Source organism: Marmota monax, unplaced genomic scaffold (assembly GCF_021218885.2).
Source record: "Marmota monax isolate L192 unplaced genomic scaffold, Marmota_monax_Labrador192_F-V1.1 WCK01_AAM20220418_F8-fsc00078, whole genome shotgun sequence".
Classification (NCBI taxonomy): domain Eukaryota; kingdom Metazoa; phylum Chordata; class Mammalia; order Rodentia; family Sciuridae; genus Marmota; species Marmota monax.
This window is the reverse complement of record NW_026694865.1, coordinates 7396233-7416751: the sequence shown is the minus strand read 5'-3', so window position 1 is coordinate 7416751 and position 20519 is coordinate 7396233. Positions and strand designations below refer to the sequence as shown.

The following is a 20519-nucleotide window of genomic DNA, read 5'->3' as shown; positions in this document are numbered from 1 at the left end:
CCAGAATCCAATCTGAATACCACATTACACTTGGTTGTCATGTCCTCTTAATATTCCATTAGTCTGTGACATACTTTTTTCCCCACACTTTTTTCTCCTTATTTTTTCATGAACTTGACAGTTTGGAAGTACTGTTCCTGTATCTTATAGGATAGGATGACCCTAAATTTAGCTTTCCCTCATTTTTTTTTTAAATATTTATTTTTTAGTTATCGGCGGACACAACATCTTTGTTTTTGTATGTGGTGCTGAGGATCGAACCCGGGCCGCACGCATGCCAGGCGAGCGCGCTACCGCTTGAGCCACCTCCCAGCCCCTAGCTTTCCCTCATTTTTCATTCATGATTAGACTACAGTTAGGGATTTGGGGTAAGAAAACCATACAGTTAAAATGTTCTCATTTTATATTAAGGGTACATGATAGCAATAAGACTTATTTCTCCTGTTAATAATATTTGGGGAGGGGATGGATTGAACCCAGGTGTGCTCTACCACTGAGCCACATTCCCAGACCTTTTTATTTTTATTTTGAGATAGGTTCTCACTAAGTTGCTTAAAGGTAGGTGACCCTCACTAAGTTGCTGAGGCTGGCCTCAAATTTGTAATCCTTTTGCCTCAGCCTCCTGAGTTGCAGGGATTACAGGTGTGTGCCACCACATCAAGGCTTGGAGATGTTAATCTTGATTACTTAGTTAAGGAGATATCTTCCAGGTTTCTGCAACATAAAGTTATTTGTTTCTCTTCCCACACTTTTTGTTAGAAAAAAGTCACTAAGTCCAGCCCACCCTCAAGCATGGGGTTGGGGGAATTAATTTCTATCTAGTTGAGGAAGGAATATCAAGAATCTGTGGTCAGTCAAAACCACAAAAATTAATAAATATTTGTGTGAGGGGATAATTTTTGTATCTATGCAAACATTCTGTGTCTCCTTCAAATTTTCCTCACTAATTTTACCAGTGGATTTTGCCTATAACAATTATTATGGGGTTCTAATATAAACTAGAGGTCTAATTTAAATGGGAACAAATGGGTCAAAAATGGAAGCTATGAGTGGCAGGTCCCTATGGTCACCAGCCAATTTAACCCTAATTTCTAGGAGACCAGTGAAGACTTATGATTACAGTATCTTATTCTAGAAAATGACAACTTTAAAAAATGCACTTTTGTCCAATTCAAAGAAAATATTGGTTTTGGGTTTTTTTGTTTGTTTTTTGTTTTTGTTTTTTTAAGTTAAGAAAGGATGTCAAAAGGCTCAGATGAGACATTGGGCATGGTGGGGTATACTTATAATCCCAGCAATTGGGAGGCTGAGGTACAAGAATAACAAGGTTGAGGCCAGCCTCAGCAACTTCATCAGATTCTATCTTAAATAATAAAAAAGGCTGCGAAATAGTTTAGGAATACAGTGCCCCTATGTTCAATCCCCAGTACTATTTAAAAAAGAAAAATCTCAGGTGAATGAAAGGGACAGGTAGGAATAGAAGAAGAAACGTTTTTCCTAGAAGTGTACACTTAGTGGTTCAGTAAGTTTCCAGAGTCTCTAATGAAGAGTAAATATCAAAGACTTACTTCCGCCCTTAACTGCTGTTGTTCCATTGCAATGATGGAGGCCTGAGGACTTGTAGACATACTTTCCTCTGGCTCTTTAAAACCTGGGGCATTCCCCACATCTCCACTCACAAAGCTTACAACATTTTCAATCAATGTGTGAACTCCCAAAGACTTGGTAAGGTCAAAATCAGACTCGAAGGAGTAAGAGGAGTTATACAACCAGTCTCTGCTGTGTTTCAGGCGAGCCCAAGAGTCGCTCAGGGATTCCAATTGACTATGCATAGGACCTATAAACAAACGACAAACATGCATCAATGGCACTCAAGTAAAGCATACATTCTGAAACTAGATGAGGGCTGAGTGCTACTACCATACCAACTGGTGAGAAATGGATACTCATGTTTGAATACTTGCATGCATTAAATGAATCTGAGCAAAATGCTTTGGTTAAAAAAACAAACAAACAAACAAACAAAAACTAGAGCAATGTAAGAAAATAAAGGGAAAGCCCTATTGATGTACTAGGATTTCTAAAAGCGCTTTAGCAACACGCTGCCACAAGAAAAAGAAAGGCAGAAGCTGCTCTCAAAATGCTTAACTTAAAAGGCTCTGCAGTATTAAACCAGATCAGGAACTATGCACTTAGGACACTGCTGATAAAACCTATTTGAAATGGGATTTCATCTAATTTAACATTATCATTGCAAAAGTTAAGACTGCACAAAATATTTACATATCTGCAATGAAACATTACCAAAAAATGAATACAGAAGGGCAAGTAAACTTACACAACAGGGAGATATAAACATCAACCCTTTAGGTTTCGTTAACATAATTGACACTCACTAACTAGTCAAGTGCAAGTTGTGAAACTTCTATATAGAGGAAGCAAAGTTTCACAAACAAGAATACATGAGATTTACTATAACATGATACCTATATAAAACTACCAAATGGCATCATAATAGTTGCTAAATATAATACCATAGTTCTGCTAATGGGCATTTTTAAAGCTAAAATCTTTTCATTAGACATCAAAATGTTAACATGTTTGAGCACAAGAGCAACTGTCTAAGTCATATGCTAAAATTTGTTTTAAATAAATATGTACAAATGTCCAATTCTTGCACACCTTTGTCTTTAATTAATCTCAGGTACGTGAATTTTATTAATCATAATCCTTGGTTCATTAGATACTCTCATCATTGGTCCATGCATGGCCCACTTTTGTACTTATATATTTATGTATAACACTTGAGAACATAATAATTAGAAAACTAACAGTAACTTGTATCTGTTTCTTCTCCAAAAAACTTCTCCTCCTTATTTTTTTCCTTTAAGCCTAGGTTTATCATTCTCTTGCTTTTACTGTTTTGAATTTTATTTTTATGTGCTTCTAAGATGAGTATTTACTTTTAGTTGTTTTTTCCTTGCTAAAAAAAACCCTAAGGTATAATTTTATGTAATCTTTTTGGACATAATCTTTTCATTCAATAAAATATTGCTAACATTCATCCAAATTACTCTATGTAGTCAGTTTTCATCTTTTTGAACATAATATCCTATTATGTGAATATACTATATTTCTTTATTAGGAATTCACTTTTAAGCACCCAATAAAATATTTATGACAAAAATTATGTTTGTTACAATACTAGATGCAAAACTTTAGAAAGATGACTACTTAAACACATTAATGCCCAGAGAGAAAAGAAACTTACACAATATTGAATGTACAATATTATTTTTGAATTACTGTACTGTCATCCGTTAAATCTTGGAACTTCAATATCAGACACAGAAAATCCTAATAGGGAGCTAATATTATGAAGCAACTATTATATATATCATAGCAGAATTATTTACATTATTTAGACTGGAAAAGAACGTATGGTTTTACTGCCTTCTATGTTTTAGCAAGAATTCTTAAGATTAAAAAAATGTTTAATTTTCAGTTTTGCTGAACATAAAAATAACAATTAATCTGAAAATTTTTCCAAATTACATGTGTTGAAAAGTTTTTCATATAACATAGAAAGGAATAAAAATACAAACAATAATGTTAGAGGTATAATATATTAAAATATTTTTAAGTAAAGCAGAGGCTAATTAAAAAAAAATACTTGTTTTTCACTTTTTTTAAGTTTCCCAAATTCAAAAGCAATATTTGGCCTTAGTTTACAAAGGACAGTTTGTGGTCCCTGCAATGAGGTTGTTTTATTAAGTAACAAATTTCAGAATAAAACCTTTTTTTTGTTTTCCAATATTTACAAGATACTTTTCAAAACAAAAACAATGTACAATGAGCTAACATTTGAGCTAACATTAGAACCACAGAAGTAAAAGACATCTTTTAAAGATTATCTAGTCAAGTTTTCTCAATCAAGGATACACGCTAAAAGAAACTGATCTTCTGATAACACTAATTTATTAATTCTATGAAAGACTATTTTTTATATTCTTGGGGGTTTTGTTTTTCAAGGTATTCAACTAGGAATTCAACTTAGGGGAACTCTACCAGGAGCTATGTCCTGGAACGCCCCTCCCTGGCCATTTTTGGATATAGGGTCTCACTAAGTTGCTTCCTGTCCTTGAACTTGAGATTCTCCTGCCTCAGCCTCCTGAATAGCTGGAATTATAGGCATGCACCACTGTGCCTGACTTATATTCCTATTATTAACCAACTCACTCACCCATGAAAACTCTAATTGCTTAGCTCCATTAAAGTTCAATGGATCTACCAATAGTGAATTGCTTTTGTATATACCAAAACATTCTATGGAATAGCTGACTGTACCCCAAACTAAATCTTCTTTGCACTTTAAAACAGGGGTCAGCAAACTTTTTCTGTAAGAGATCAGATATTAAACACTTTAGGCTTTGTGGGCTCACAAAGGTCTCTGCCTTAACTATTCAACTCTGCCCTTGCAATGTGAAAGCAATCACAGATAACACATAAACAAATGACTATTATATGTCCCTGGATTACAAGAACAGGTGGAAGGCCAGACTTGATCTACTAGCTATAGTTTGCCGGCCCCTAATTCAGAGAATAAAATTTATTAGGTGTATAACTCAAGTAAAACACTGTATGAATAAAATATAAGAAAGAACAGGAAAGACACCATAAAAAAGCATTAGGATAAATAAAACAATTCTCACCAAAATATTGAGTCTGACATTGAAAATACTCTGAAACACAAAAATTTAGAAGCATGGAAATGGTAAAGAATGTTAATCTTAAAAAAAGCATAATAATGTAGTAATTTACTGTTTTATCTGAATATAGAAAATATTATATCTGAAAGCATATCGAAAGCTTCTACACAGTAATTGAGACTAAGCCCAATTCTTACTTAATATTAATTCAGAGTCTACATGAAAATATAAGGTCCAACAAGAAATTTTTTAGATTGTTTACTTGTCCTTACAACTTTGGTTCTTAAATGGAATTTTCAAAATGAACATGGCAGAGCTGCAATACATACTTTATAAATCATAAAATATGTAGGCAAGCTAAAAGGGGAAAAAAATTAAACATGCCATCATGTACTTGCTTGAAGATCTTCTTTTTTCTGGGGCTCAACTGGCCAAAAAGGAGTAAATACACTACCATACAAGAATCAGAAAACAAAAGGAGAAATTTGATACAGGAGATAATATTTACATTTGCTCTTCTTTAGATAATCTAATTTGAAATGCACAGATAAAACAGCATTTCACCCATAAATGTTTTTACCATGAAACACGCATGTTGATAAACATTTCTAGTATTTTTTCAGCAATAAAATCTTAACACTATTATATTTATATATTTAAAGACCTGGGGGAAAATCAAACCATACTTTAACTTAGAAGATTTCTAATAATGTTTAAATTATTGCTTTGATATCCCAGCATTTTTCATTTCACAGCTTCAGCTTAAGTAAGAAAACTAAAATCAAATATCTGTATAAAGGTACTGTCTTTCTATGAAGAAGCAACTCAGTTTTGCTCAAAAGCAGTAATTCTCTTAAGTATTTATTAGATTACCAAATACCAACAAATTTGTCAAATTTTTTCAATAACGTTGATAGCTTTTATGAAAATTAAATTGTCCTCATTGGTCTGAAACTCCTGGGCTTCAAGCCATCCTCCTGTCTCAGATAGCTGGAACTATGGGCACCTGGCCTAGAATTTAGTGTTGATGCCTCTAAAAAGCTGATCAAGGTCATCAAGCTGAAAGTATTTGCTCACATTGCTCTGCTGCTTTCTACCACATTTGCTTTCTTGGATGATAAGCTAGCTGGAGTAAGAGGTAAAAAAGGAGGTAATCTTGGATTAATAACACAAATTTTAGTATCCCCAATGCAAAATACTGAGAATGTCCATATATCCTTTCAAGGAGTTTTTTAGAGGCATGATAAGAGCAGCTGAAAACATTCATATAAGCACTGTCATTTATACACCCATTGAATTTCAGTAAACAACATACAATTAAACCTTGTCATCTCTCTCCTATTCCTTTTATCAGTCTTTTAGTTAAGTTGGGACCACTGAAATTAATAAATACAGAAGTTATGTGAAGAAAAAATTGTACATTTCTTCCTCAAAATATTGAAAGAATTCTCACTTGGTCAGTTATCTGTCCTTCATGGCTCACATAAGAATTAGAACACCTAACAATTTGGCCCCAGTTTTAAGACTTGGCAGGTTCATTTGCTCAAAGAAAAATAGAATGATTTATTTTACCACCATTTAAAGCAAAACAAACAAACAAACATGAAAAACACAAAATCAAAAACAAAGTACTGTGGCCAAAGGACAATCATTAAATATACAAGATTTTAAAAATTTCTTTGAAAGTATAGCCTTCTAAATGTATTTTCAATGTTTTTTTAAAAGAAAAAAAATTCATTATAGGGCTGGGGTTGTAGCTCAGTGGTGGAGTACTTGCTTAGCATGTGTGAAGCGCTGGGTTCAATTCTCAGCACCACATATAATAAATAAATAAAATAAAGGTCTTCAATAACAACAAAAAAAATTTGAGGCTGGAGATATGGCTCAAGTGGTAGCGTGCTTGCCTGGCATGCATGAGGCACTGGGTTCGATCCTCAGCACAACATAAAAATAAAATAAATATATTGTGTTCATCTAAAACTAAAAAACAAACATTAAAAAAAAGAAATTCATTATAATAAGAAAAAGAAAGGTACAGTGTACATTTTCATTGTTTAATCTATAAATTCTAGGGTTCTATAAAATTGAAAAGTAACTATTTTTATTAACCTTCCTAAAATAGCGCTTCTACTTTTACCTGTCCTTAGATCAAAATCATCAGCAAAATTTTTCTGGAGGAATATTAAAATGGGATGATTATTACAATAAATTGGTATTACATTAAGTGATACAGTGAAAATATACAGTTTGCCTCTCCATTATAACTTTCTAAATGGGTATTTAAGAGAAACAAAACAAAACAAAACAAAACCTTTCCATGAGGTCCTCTATTTGCTTTTCTGTTTTCAGCAAAATAAAATCAAATTCCAACAGGTTAATAGGTACTAATACCACCTTGAGCTTTGTGAAGAAGATGGACTTAATTAAATGAATTAATGAAATTAATGACTTAATTTATGTATATGTATTTAGAACTACAATGAGGTTATACCTAGTTTTAGGATAATTGTTTAGAGATGTGAACAGACAGAAACTCTAGGACAGTAGTTTAAAATGTTATATTCCCTCCTCCTAAGTTATCCACACTCAAATTACTTAGGCTACTCTGAAGATAAAGATGCCACTTTGCAGGGCCTGGGGCTATAGCTCAGAGGCAGAGCACTTGCCTAGCACAAGTGAAGCACTGGGTTCAATCCTCAGCAGTGCTACATAAAAATTTTTTAAAAAATAATAGTATTTTACAACAAAAAACATTTTTAAAAAAGATGCCACTTTGCTTATTCAAAAGATATCATGTTGCTACATGCCAATACGGTTAACAGGGATTAAATCTCAAATTTATATTTCCATAATCATTATAAAGGTTCAAGAACAAAGAATAATTGTAGCCCATAGACTTCTACTTATTGGTATAAATACGATTAACAGGGCACTCTTATTAAATTACAGGTTAGATCCCTTATGGTAGTTAGCAAGTCTGCAACCATTTTCTCTCTACTATCAAATGGTATGCATTTATAACTAACATGGAATTTTTAGCAACAGTCACCTGAGCTAAACAAAATTAGAAAAGATTGTTTCAAAAATTTAATTCCCAAATCAAGTGAACTGTCAATTTTCATAGTTAAAAAAATAATAAAGTGGATATTGTACGTTACATTAATATAATTTCTCTGTTATTAAAAATACTTTGTGGGCTGGGATTGTGACTCAGCGGTAGAGCGCTCGCCTAGCACAGGCAAGACCCGGGTTCGATCCTCAGCACCACATAAAAATAGAGGCATTGTGTTGTGTCCATCTACATCTAAAAAATAAATAAATAAATAAATATTAAAATTTTTTAAAAAAATACTTTGTGATCTTTTTTAGAAACCCAGGAGCTTTAATATGTTACAATCTCAAAAAGACTAGCACCAGCTTTGGTTCATACTATTCCTAACATTTTAGAAAAATCATTCTCTGAATTATAGTTGGAATTAAATATAAAATATTGCCCAATTTTAGTCTACAGAAGTAACATCTCTTCTTCTAAGTTACATATACAAAAGAGAAGAAAATCATTAGTTTCTTTCCCTCATTCCTCAGTTTTCCTTCATTTCTCTTTTACTTTTCTTCCCCCCTCCCCCCACCACTATGGGGAAGAAACCTAACAATGTGCCAGGGAAGCTATCAAGAAGATTTCATTTTGAAACACAAATTATTTAATATCATGGAAAACATGTTTTCTTCATAAGCTTTTAGAAAACTGCCACCTGTGGCAAATTTTAACATTTCACATTTTCACAACCACAGTATAAACAATTTTAAGTAAGAGCCCTAGCTAACAGAAAATAATAAGAGAGTTTTTAGTTATCCTCAGATTTATATTATCTAAAACTCTGTTCTTTTGCTCTATTTGCTTATGAGTTAACAATGTCATCAAGATAAGAATTTCTTCTTGATAACACTAAAAGTTGTTCCTTGTGGTAAAGTTACTTTCTATTTTTTGAATCATCAGTTAATCTATTATATGCTTTATATTAAGAAGACAAAAGGGGAAAAAAAACTAGAAACTTTCTGTTTGCATTGTGAAAGGAGCAAAGAGTAGTCCTGTAACACCATTTAAATTACAGCAATACTGAACAAATTATATTGTTCTATCATGTGCAAGTATGAATATGTAACAACAAATGCCACTATTATGTACAATTATAATGAACCAATAAAAATATTAAAAATTAAGCTATAAAAACTCTATCACTAAGTTAAAACATGTGAAATTATGTACATAATCTCCTCTCCCTGCAATGGAATGCTGTTTTTGGAATTCCTAAGGACTTTTTAAAAGTGCATTTTTTTTTTTGCAAAGTGCATGAAGATGTTAGAAGGGCATATATTTAAAGAAAATGGTCTTCATTTTAACTCTTCTGAAAAAATGATTCTAAATTATTTTTTGGCAATTACATTTCAAGGACAATTAAATCTAAATACATCAGATATAAAAACAGCCATCTACTTTAATCAGATTTTAATGGTTTTTTCTTAATGCTTACCTCTTTTTCTATGAGATGATGCCAAATCCAAATCAACATTTCGTCTGCCACTCTATTAAAAATAAAAAATAAATATATTTTAGGTGTGAAAAGCATTTTAAGATTTAATAAATTACAAGAATAATACATATGTATGTGTTACACCTACATATATAATTATAGCAATGTTCAATTATTCATGATTCAAGTCAGACTAACAGAAGGTCTCTAAATACCCACCATAATCAGCTGTAAGAAAGCACAAGCACATAATATCTCAGACAGTAACTCAAAAAAAATCAAGGTGCACATTAATTAGCAGAAGTTTTTCCTGTTGTTAAAGTTTTTTGGAATCTTTGTCTTTCCTCTTTCAGTCATTATATCATCTTATTAATACTCTCTAGTTACCTAAAGTCCCTACAGCAAAACCTTTTTATAAAATTATACTTTCCTTTCCTTTCTTTTTAAAACTTTCATTAATTAGTCTTGGCTATGTTTTTAAAGACTATCTGATTAATCCATACTAACATAAAAATACATAGTTCTAAGCATCTGGTAGTATTTTAGAAGATTTTAAAATATTTTTTTAAACCTGTTAAAATAGAAAAATCTCAAATTGGTGAAAATGCTGACAGCTTAATATAACAGTAAAAGCTTTCAGGAAGAAGTATATTTCTGTGTGCCTGGTGGTGATGGATGTAAAACATCTGTCTACTCTGTCCACATACTTAGCTAATCAAATATATGTTTAAGTTTATGCATCTGACATTATGATCTTAGCAATTTTAATGGTATTCTCACACAATCAGAAAAGTTGGTGTCAAAGAAGTAAATCTATAGAAGTGACAAAACAGATCCATTTGGGAAATTTCACTATAGGAAATCTTCACTTGTCATACATACAGATACATGTACCCCATGTGTAGATAAAACACATTTTGTTATTACTCACATGTCTACATATATACCAACAGAAATAAACATATTCTCATTTCATGGTGGATAAACCAAATAGCTCCTGAAGGCATCATGGTGTCATGAAATAAAATATTTTCCTCACATAGTACCTTTGCTCTAGAAGAACTCAAGCCTGGGCCTCAAAACCAGAAATAACTGTTTCTCTTGAACAAGTGGGTTGTTTTTACCTTTTAGACAGTGTGGATCATTTACCATGTTGTTGTTTTTTTTTTTTTTTTTGGTTTGGTAGCATACCTTGAGCAAAACACCATACCGTGTGTGCTGAAATATGCAAATCTTATCTAGGCCTTTATTTTTTTTCTCACTAGGCTTTTTTTTTTTTTAAGCCCTAATTTATTCACCTAATCTATCCTTTTATAAAATATTTCTTATATGCTTCTTCTTTTTCTTTTCCCCCTTCTTTTTTTGGTACTGGAGATTAAACCCAGGGACACTTTACTATTGAGCTAAATCCCCAGGCCTTTTCATTTTTTATTTTGAGAAAGAGTCTCACTAAGTTGCTGAGGTCCTTGCTAATTTGCTGAGGCTGGCCTCAAATTTGTAAGTCTCCTGTCTCAGCCTCCAGAGTTCCTGGGATTACAGACAATTGTCACCATGCCCAGCTCTTATATGCTAAATCAAATCCTTTGAGACATGAGGGACTTAGGTAACAGATTAGATGGTGTAATAAGAAACGATGATAAGAATGATCACCGTCAATCAAATGGTTTGATATTCTCTATTTACTAAGGAAAATAGATAATTTATATAATACAATTTAGAAAAGAGAGTCAATGCAGTTTCAGCATTGAACTGCTTAACTTCAGTCATTTAAAAAATCATTTCATTCACTAACAATTCAGAGTAAACAAGGTACTGGCTAACAGTATACTGGTTATCAAAAATAAAAATGTTAATCTTATAAAACCTTATATAGTATTAGAAGGATAATATATATCGTGCCCTCAGTGCTTGCTCTACTCATCTTTCCCAGCCTTTTGGAAACTGAATTCAGCCCGAATCTCCCTTTATCTGCAATGGAATCTGTTCTCCCTCTAGTTCTTGACTTTTTCATTTTTATGGCATTCATTTTTTAATTATTCCATTCACAAATTAATCTGTGTGTGTGTGTACGCACGAACACCCACACACACAGTGCTGGGGACTGAACCCAGGGCCTTGTGTATGCGAGGCAACCACTCTACCAACTGAACTATATCCCCAGCCCAAATCAATCTTTTTTTTAAAATATGGTTATTAATCATTTTGAAAGTTTTTAAAAAACTAAATGAACAACAAAAAAAACCTAAAGAACAATCAGTAATTAAATCTAGCTCAAGCCTCCTACATTGATATTTCTTCCCTAATTTAAAATTTTAAAATGTTCAAATTGTATTACTGAACTTATTCTTCACAACAGCACAGTTGAGGCAAGTATACCAGGTGGTACTATTCCACCTTTCAAAGATAAAGAAACTCAAATGTTAAATGTCTTGCCAAGGTCAAAGTCCATAGCATGGTCTATTTTTTAATACCTTTATTTTATTTATTTATCTTTATGTGGTGCTGAGATCAAACCCAGGATCTCATGCATGTTAGGCAAGTGCTCTACCACTGAGCTACAACCCCAGCCTACATAGTCTATTTTAAGTCAGATTTCATTGTTTGTTTCCAAAAAGCATGTCACTTCAACTATACCCATTCTCCTTTATTTTTCATTTCAGTTCAAATAAACTAATGATCATGTATAATACGTAAAGCACAATGTAGGAAATAACAAAGGCAAAACATAAAACATAAAAAAACCCTAGTCCTTCTAGAGGGTTTATTAATACTCTATAAGTAAGTCCTACATGAGAAAATTGTTAATGGCTTATTAGAGATCCTAACAAACTGTCATGGAAGTACTACAGAGTCACTGTGAGTAATCTGGGAAAAAGCTTCCTGACCAGTTGACATTTTAGCCAGTCCTTAAGTGAGAGGCAGGACTTTATAAGGAAACTTAGAAGACATTTAAGGCAAGTGGTACTTGGGCAGAGGCTCAAGAAATACATTTGGGGTCTGGCAGATGAATTGTTGTGGCAAAAGTACAGATTACTACAGGGTAAAACTGGCTCCAAAAGAAAGCAGATGGTGTTTCCAGAATCTCTGATTTCTAGATAGATAGTACAGAGTCACTGAAAGTTTGAGTAGAAAGATAGTACACAAGTAGGGGTTCTGCTGCTGTTGCTGGTGGTATGTGTTTTCAAAAACTCTATCTTAGGTAGCAGTGTCTAAGGAAAGACTAGAAAAAGCAAGATCAGTGTGAGAACTCCTAGTCAGAAAAAGGGTAAAAAGAACCTGAAATAATGAAGACAAAAGATTTAATGGACACAGAAATTTGCCAAAACAGATTAGAATATAATTCATAAATTCAAAGACTATTTCCTAACTCCCTACTATGTGTCAGGCACTATTGCAGATGGTTGGGATCCGGCAGCAAATAAAACTGCAAAAAAAAAAAAAAAAAGTCCGTCCTTGAAGAGCTTATATCCTAGTGTAGGCTAACAGAAACTGCTCAATGAATATAAAAAGTAAAAACTGATAAAGACAAGGGAGACAGGGAGTGAGTATATGAAAGGGAGGGAAAACTACCATTTTAAATAGGGTAAGCTGCACTGAAGAATAACAGTAAGAAGAAAGCAAGAGAATTAGCTGCACAGACAATAATTCCAGCCAGAAGACAAAAGTCGCATAAAGACACAAAAGAGGAACTTGTGCAGTATGTTCATGGAATGTCCAAGAGTCCAAGGTGGCAGAAGGAGAGTCATCAAGAAAGAGGGAAGCCAAAGAAAAGATCAGAGGTAGTGGGGTCAGATCACACAGAGCCTTGTAGGACCCTGTAAGGACTTGGACTTATACTCTAAGAAAAAGTGAAGACATTGCAGAATTTTGATCAGAGAAGTGATATGATCTATGTTTTAAAATGCACACAAGGATGGGTGACTCAATAACAAGATTGACCAGATTGGGAAAATAAATGAAAGATGAAGAATCTCACTATATCACAAGACAAGGAATACAAAGTGGGTACACAGAGATATCATGGGGATGACAAATAAAAACATCATAATAAAAATGAAACTTGCTTGAATTCACTCTTCAATTGTCTTCAGATAAGGACTCTTTGATTAAGACACATTGTCATAATATATAACACACACTAATATCTTCAAGACATTAAAGTCCAGAAAGGTCACAGCACATAGAAAATCACACATAAGGCAGAGGAATAGACAAATGAAAATCCAGCTATCAACTCCAAGTCCAAAGCTCCTTAAATGTAAGCAATTTTTAAAAGTTTCACTTTATTATTTAATCAGTCACATTATAGCATATCTTTATCCTACTTCCCACCTTTTATGTAAATCAACATGTTACTTGATTAATATTAATCTAAATTAATATTAATTAATTTAGTTCATGTCCTGAAGCTTTTCTGATAAGCAGCTGATATCTACCAAAAAAAATTTAAGTAGAGGAGTTATAAACAGATTTTCATATTAAATATATTATTATAGTGAAATGTGGAAGAGGAACACAAGACAAGAGGTAGGCAACCAATTTAGAGTCTTCTGCACATGTCCAGCAAAAAAAAAAAAAAAGAAAGAAACTTTGAGACAGAGCAGTGGTAAGAGGGAAGAAGAGGACATTACTGGAAATATTAAGGGTAAATTTTTCAAGACTACTCTGTTGGAAGCTGGGAATGATAAGATCAAGAGATATGAAAAAGGGCTGGGGATGTGGCTCAAGTGGTAGCGCGCTCGCCTGGCATGCATGCGGCCTGGATTCGATCCTCAGCACCACGTACAAACAAAGATGTTGTGTCCGCCGAAAACTAAAAAATAAACATTAAAAAATTCTCTCTCTCTCTCTCTCTCTTTTTAAAAAAAAAAAAAGAGATATGAAAAAGAAGAGTCAAGGATGATCCCAGATTTCCAGCCTAGGTAATAAGCAGTATCGACTAGTAAAATAGGGAATGTGAGAGAGGCAGCTTTGCAAAAAAGATGAATTCACTTTTGAACAGGGTAAGTTGAGGTAGCCTGATACATTCAGTGGAATGCCCATCAAAGTCAAATGTATGAGCCTAGAGCTAAGGAAAGTCTTAAGAAGTAAGGACTAAAGACAAAAATCATTAATATACAGGTGGTAAATATTTATGCAATATAGTTAATCACATTTCTATTAAACTTTTTTTAAAAAACTTTTTATATATCTAATATAAACACAAATTAATCTTTAAAAAAGCCTTGTGGATCTATACATTGAAAACAAAAATCCTTCTTCACTTAATCTATACCTACCAGTGCATAACTCTCTTCATCTGATTCAGGCTGCGACAAATCAGATTCACTCCTTGATTTGATCAGTCTATAATTTGGACTTGCATGGACTAGCCGGCTCTCTGCAGTCAGACTTTCACTCCTGTCTCACATGCAAAAGAAAAGTTTTTTGATATGGAACTGTCAGTGAACATAAAATTGAATGAATTGACAGCATAGAGATATTAAACACACATACAAGTGAGAAGTAGTTATGTCTGCTGGTGGGAAATCCTGACTCTTGTCTAAAGACAAAGCCCTTACCAATTATATCAATTGTAATAATTTGCATAACACTAAATTATAGAGATGCAAATAAGTTTGTATGGTTTTCAACTCCTGTTACTCATATACATGAAAACTTATGCTTCCTCATTTAATCAGAAATTTATATTTTATGCTGAACCAGTATCACTATTTAGGTTACTTTAAAGTAATCTTAGTCAATTTGTATTTCCTCTTCCATGTCTTTAATTTCAGAACACTGTAACTTTGAGAATAAACCATTTTGATGTGTAGAGTAACAAAGGGAAGAGTGTGATGTTTTAAGTTTTTAGTTAGTCCCACCTGGTCATAAGTCCACCCCCTTCAGAGGCACTGGTAGAGGGCTGCTGCAACTGTCCTTCTTCCCTTCGCTTCTGAAGCTCATCAATGACAGGACTTACTCCTAATATTAACAGGGCACACCGGTGGATCACAGAGTTGCAGGCAGCAGTATATACATCCTGACCCTCAGGAAGGTCTGTGCTGACCCTTCGCTCTTGCTGAGACTGAGGAGGTGGATCATCAACTCGAGCCCCAGACCCTGCCCCACTGTTCATTCTATCTCGGTCTCGGCTACGAGCTACTTCACGGGCTGAGAGGAAACACTGAAAGATTTCTGTAACATGCAACACAAAAACAAGGTCTTAACACATGGGAGACAAGAGCAAAGAAAATAACAACAAAAATAGTCAAAAAGTTTGGACCAAAAACTTACTGAAAGAGGGAAAAATTATTTTTAGACATTAAATACAGCATAGTAACTTAAAGTTAAGTAAAAAAATGTATTAAACATTACATTTTTCATCAAAATTAAATAAGAAATGTTCATACGTTTTTATACAACTTAGCTAAGTTAAGTACAGGAAAGAGTAAGGTACATGCTATCTTAAAACATGCCAAATAGGTATATTGATTATTGTAAGTTGAAATCACTTAAGGAACTATAAATTCAAAAGAGGCCATTTGGCAGGTCTTTTCCTATATGCAGAAAGCCATGTAGAGCAGAGTCTTTTGGAAGGGATGCCCTTTACATACCAAGGCCAGACAATAGCCCTAATTAGAAGAGACTGATAATTGGATCTGCAAAGAATCTGAACAAGCAAACTCTTTGAAGTAATCCTTGTCTTCCAATAGATAGATAGATAGATAGATAGATAGATAGATAGATAGATAGATTCTGACAACATTTTCTTTATGTTGCTGAAAGTCCTTTACTTCTATAAAAATCAAAGCAACAAACCCTCCCAGAATCCAGAGCAAGAAATCAGTGAAAGTAGCTAAAAGTCACTAGAATTTTGGGCAAATTTGATTCTTACTCCAGTTACTACTGACTGTGGCCCTAGGTACATAATTTTGTCTCCTTAAACCACAGTTTATCTTAACTTTACAATGGAGTAATACTAGAACTTATCTCATAAGACTGTTCTGAGAATTGAATTAATGTACATGACCCAGTTTTACATAAAAGCTTAAAAATCATAGCTAGTTTTAAAAATTACTCCTCCGGTGACTATTACACATTCTTTTATTGTAATTGAGGGTTGTGCTTTGTTATTATTATGTTTTCCTCTTTGGCCTTTGCTTCCAAGAATTTTACACTAAGTTTTAAGTTCAACTGCAAAAGTTCCTTCAACTTAGATTTTTAAAATATAATTATTCTCCCTCACTATCTCCAAACTCATTTTCTCCATTTAGACTCTTTCTTCTCTTGTTTAAATGGTTTTTAGTCTTGTTTTGAGACATCTCAAAATTATTTTAGAAGTATGCAGTACAGAAATAAATCAATAACAAAGTGTCAAGTTGACTGATACAATCTCAACAACAAATGCAAAGCTGGCCATAATATTTTAAGCTACAGATCAAATACACTTTAATTTGAAATAGCAAAATCACTCATATGATACCAATAAATGTTTGGAAAGCAGAATATTCTCTTAAACACAGTTACCTTTAAAAATCATTTTTAGCCTTGGAATATAAAATTATGAAAAAAAGTTTTATTCACTCACCCAATGAAATTCTCATACATACTCCTGCTTTCTATACTGATATTGCAATGTAGTTGAAATTTATAGTTTTAAAAGTTTTACACATGGAAAATAATTTGGTCCTCCTAACAGGCACAGAAAGGGGGCTCTGTTTCTCCCCACATAGAGGTTTGCAAGGCTGACCAACAACTTGGTATCCCCAGAGGACATATTTTGAATGACCTTATTCAATGACTTATTTCATATATGCAGTTGAGTTGAACAGATGCTGACGTGCCCATTACCAGAGCTTTTTGGCCTAAACATGCAATCCCAAACCTTCAGAATGGCACTAGCAGTTTTAAAGTCTCCTTTGAAATACTAGCGAATGCAAATTCAGATCACCATTAGAATATCAGATCCATTTAGAAAAACCATAAAGAAACTTTGCCTTTATCTCTCAAGTCAGCTTTCCTACGGAAAAGAATGTCATGGTGTTTATCTCTAAAGTAAGAAGGATGTACTCACTGCCAGCTGTCATCACTTCATGTTCCCGTTCTTCCTCCTCATCCTCTGGCTCTGGATGCCCCTCTTCTCTGTCTCTCTCAGCCTGTTCTTCCATTTCAGCTTCTTCATCAATGGTTCGGGTAAATGAATGTTCCTGAGGATCAACATCTGCAGAGTCTTGGTTGTCTGAGATCTTAAAGAAATTATCAGAAACTACACTGAATATATCTTTCAAAAGCTTTTAAAAATTTCCTAAAACTTTAACTTTTTATCATGGAAAATATTACTGATATAAAAATAACATGAATTTTACAACAAAACTCAAGTATTATCTAGATAATACTAGATAAATCTTAAAAGATTAGAAAGAATATGTATGCACACAAAATATACAAACACATACAGGTTATCTTCCTCAGTATTTTGATTAAAATGCCATGCCCTAAAGTGATTCACATTTATGTTACTATTTACCTGTAAAACTACAGGGCTGCAAGTTAAAATAAGTTATGTTAAATAAGACACCAAGCATAAAAGATAATTAAAGAATAAGATGTTGACTCCATTGTTTCCCTCAAGTTGTGCATATTACTCTCCAGGATAAATAATGTTTAATAACTCTAAATTTAAAATAGTATTCTTTTTTCTTTAACCTTGCCCCTGAAAAACCAAAAAAATTAGAATTACAGTAAGAACAATATTAACTTTATTTCCTACTGTGGACATGCTACCTAGCAATCATCAGGATAGAGGAAAGAGTCCTGAAAACAGGTACTCAGAGGGTCACAAATACCATAACAATATAAATTTTCTCTAACAAATTTCGGTATAAAGCACAAATGAAAAATTTTAATTATATCCTCAGATCCATGACAAGTTATTTTGTGATTCATGACCAGTAAGTAATTTAGAAATCTGACAGAGATGGAGTTACTGAGCAATCAGACTCCATAATACATGTCATTTGTCCCCATAATATGTGAATTTCAAAATTGAGCCTCAATAAAATGGATAATTAACACTTTTTTTAATGGACTTTCAAGATCACTCTCAAATAGTCAAATCCGCAAATGTTAAATCAGTGAATATACAAAATTTACTATACAACAAATTTAGAAATATTTTGGTTTTTTACATGTAAGAACTAAATGATGGAGTGGAAAGCATCTGTAGTGTCAAGTTTCAAAGTAAGTATTTCTGAAGATGATGTTCCCAGGCTTATATTTATAATTACAGGATCAAGTTACCAGAATCACCAAGTAGTTTAAAAATTATCTCATTTTTGTTGCAAGAATTTCTTCTGGATCATCCTTAATAAATAATTTCAATCTTCACTTTTAGTGGAAAACAAATCATAAGAAGGCCTATTTTCATGTGATGATTCCTTCCTTTATTTTCATTTTTCTAGGCTGAACCTTTTTGATACTTTTCTATTCTCATATAAGACAATTTCTGGACCTTTTACCAATCCAAGGTATTTGGTACTAACCCTTATAACTTCTGGCACCCCAAGTAAAAAAGGGTAATTCAAATGTGGCCTGATCCACATTAAGAAAAGAATATTTCTGATGATTTTAATGATTCAATTTGTTGCTAATAAATATTATTTATGCAGGATAAGACTATATAAACTTTCTTAGCAGTCCATTCCACTTGATAAAAGTGTCATTAAATGAATGCCAAATCTTTTGACTTCTATCTTTTTAATTAGGATAAACTATTCAACATTTATTGAACATTTACAACAAAGTACCTATTTTCTCAAATAAACTAATATGGAGCTATCTGACAGCTTGTAGAAAAATACAGAATTTAATTAATTTCCAACTTTACCCATCTGTCTCGTGATGATGACCTGGTTTGAATAAGTTCAAGGTTCTTGCAAGCAAGTAAACGACTTCGAACTTTGTATACACAACGGTACACTTCTGATAAGCTTTTACCAGGTTGATATCTAAATAAAGAATCAAAATAGAAAGGTCACCTAGTTTCTAACATCATGAGAACAAATATTTGTCTGAGGATAGTTTTAAGTTACTTGCCGGCTTTCTCCACATGCTTGACTAAGTAAATTTGTGTGTTTCAGAAGTGCTGCAAGAACAAATCTAGACACAGTATCCAAGAGTGACTCATTACTTAAAGTTGCACTGTCCCAATCTGAAAATAAAAATGATGCATTGACATTTAAAAGGACTCAGAAAACAGTTCAGAAGTAAATTTAATAATTTTATTCATCCAACACTTGAATTTTATCATCTTATTCTAAACAGTTACTTAACAAATGCCCATACTGTTTCAGGTGCTGGGATACAACAGTAAACAAATCTCACAGAGCTTAGATTTCTGGCAGGAGGATAAGAAGGCAGCGGGTTGGGGCTGGGGTTGTGACTCTGCGGTAGAACACTCGCCTTGCACATGCAGGGCCCTGGGTTCAATCCTCAGCACCACATAAAAATAAATAAATAAACAAAATAGAGGTATTGTGTCCTACTACAACTAAAAAAATAAATATTAAAAAAAAGAAGGCAGCAGGTAAAAGAGAACAAATAAAAACATTAATATGACAGATAAGTTCTAAGGAGAAAAATAAAATATAATAAGGAGAAAAGGAGTATTGTACTATATGCAATTATTATTTTAAATAGGATGGTGTGAACAGTTTATGATAAGGCTACATAGGAGCATAAATCTAACTGAAGTAGGGAAAGAAGCCAGGTAGAAACAGTATCCCCTCAGGAAAGTTACTAGGCAGAGGATCTAGCTAGAAGGCTCAAGGAGACCAGTGTAGATGGAGCAAAGTGTGCATGCACAAGAGTGAGTAGTAGGAAAAGACACTGGAGAGCTGGCTAGGGATGAGATCACATTGGTCTGCAGAGCAAAGCACATCCTCCAGGTTTTCCTAACAGGAAAATGAGAATCAGCATTAGAACGCTTTGAGCAGAGATAATGACAAGATCTTTAAAAAGCTCTCTGACTGCTGAGTGGAAGAATAATTATAGTGACAGCAAAGAAGTTATTATTGCAATAATGCAAGTGAGAAAGGATGGTGGAGCAGTGGAAGTAATGAGAAGTGGAAGAGCTCATATATATTATTTCGAAGGTGTTGACAGGATTTGTTAATGGATTAGATATGTGATGTGAGAATGAGAGAGAAGTCATAGTTGAATCTAAATAGATTTAAAATGTAGTTGAAATAAATAAATAAAATGTAGTTGGCACAGAGAGACCACAGAAGAACAGTTT

The 20519-nt window shown here is 33.2% G+C and overlaps 1 protein-coding gene across 11 annotated transcripts in view; it reads right to left on the bottom strand.

The window, feature by feature from the left end:
* The window catches only part of Herc1 (HECT and RLD domain containing E3 ubiquitin protein ligase family member 1), a 200628-nt gene that overhangs the window by 84998 nt on the left and 95111 nt on the right, over nucleotides 1-20519 (bottom strand). For 9 of the 11 annotated variants that reach the window (XM_058573360.1, XM_058573368.1, XM_058573363.1 and 6 more), the window contains exons 20-26: nucleotides 19319-19433; nucleotides 19110-19230; nucleotides 17298-17469; nucleotides 15106-15445; nucleotides 14521-14641; nucleotides 9242-9293; nucleotides 1569-1837 (exon numbers count right to left, since the gene is read on the bottom strand). In XM_058573360.1, the coding sequence (XP_058429343.1) occupies nucleotides 1569-1837; nucleotides 9242-9293; nucleotides 14521-14641; nucleotides 15106-15445; nucleotides 17298-17469; nucleotides 19110-19230; nucleotides 19319-19433 (1190 nt within the window). The remainder of the gene's footprint in view (nucleotides 1-1568; nucleotides 1838-9241; nucleotides 9294-14520; nucleotides 14642-15105; nucleotides 15446-17297; nucleotides 17470-19109; nucleotides 19231-19318; nucleotides 19434-20519) is intronic. The other 2 variants (XM_046426496.2, XM_046426504.2) reach the window with 1 other exon arrangement.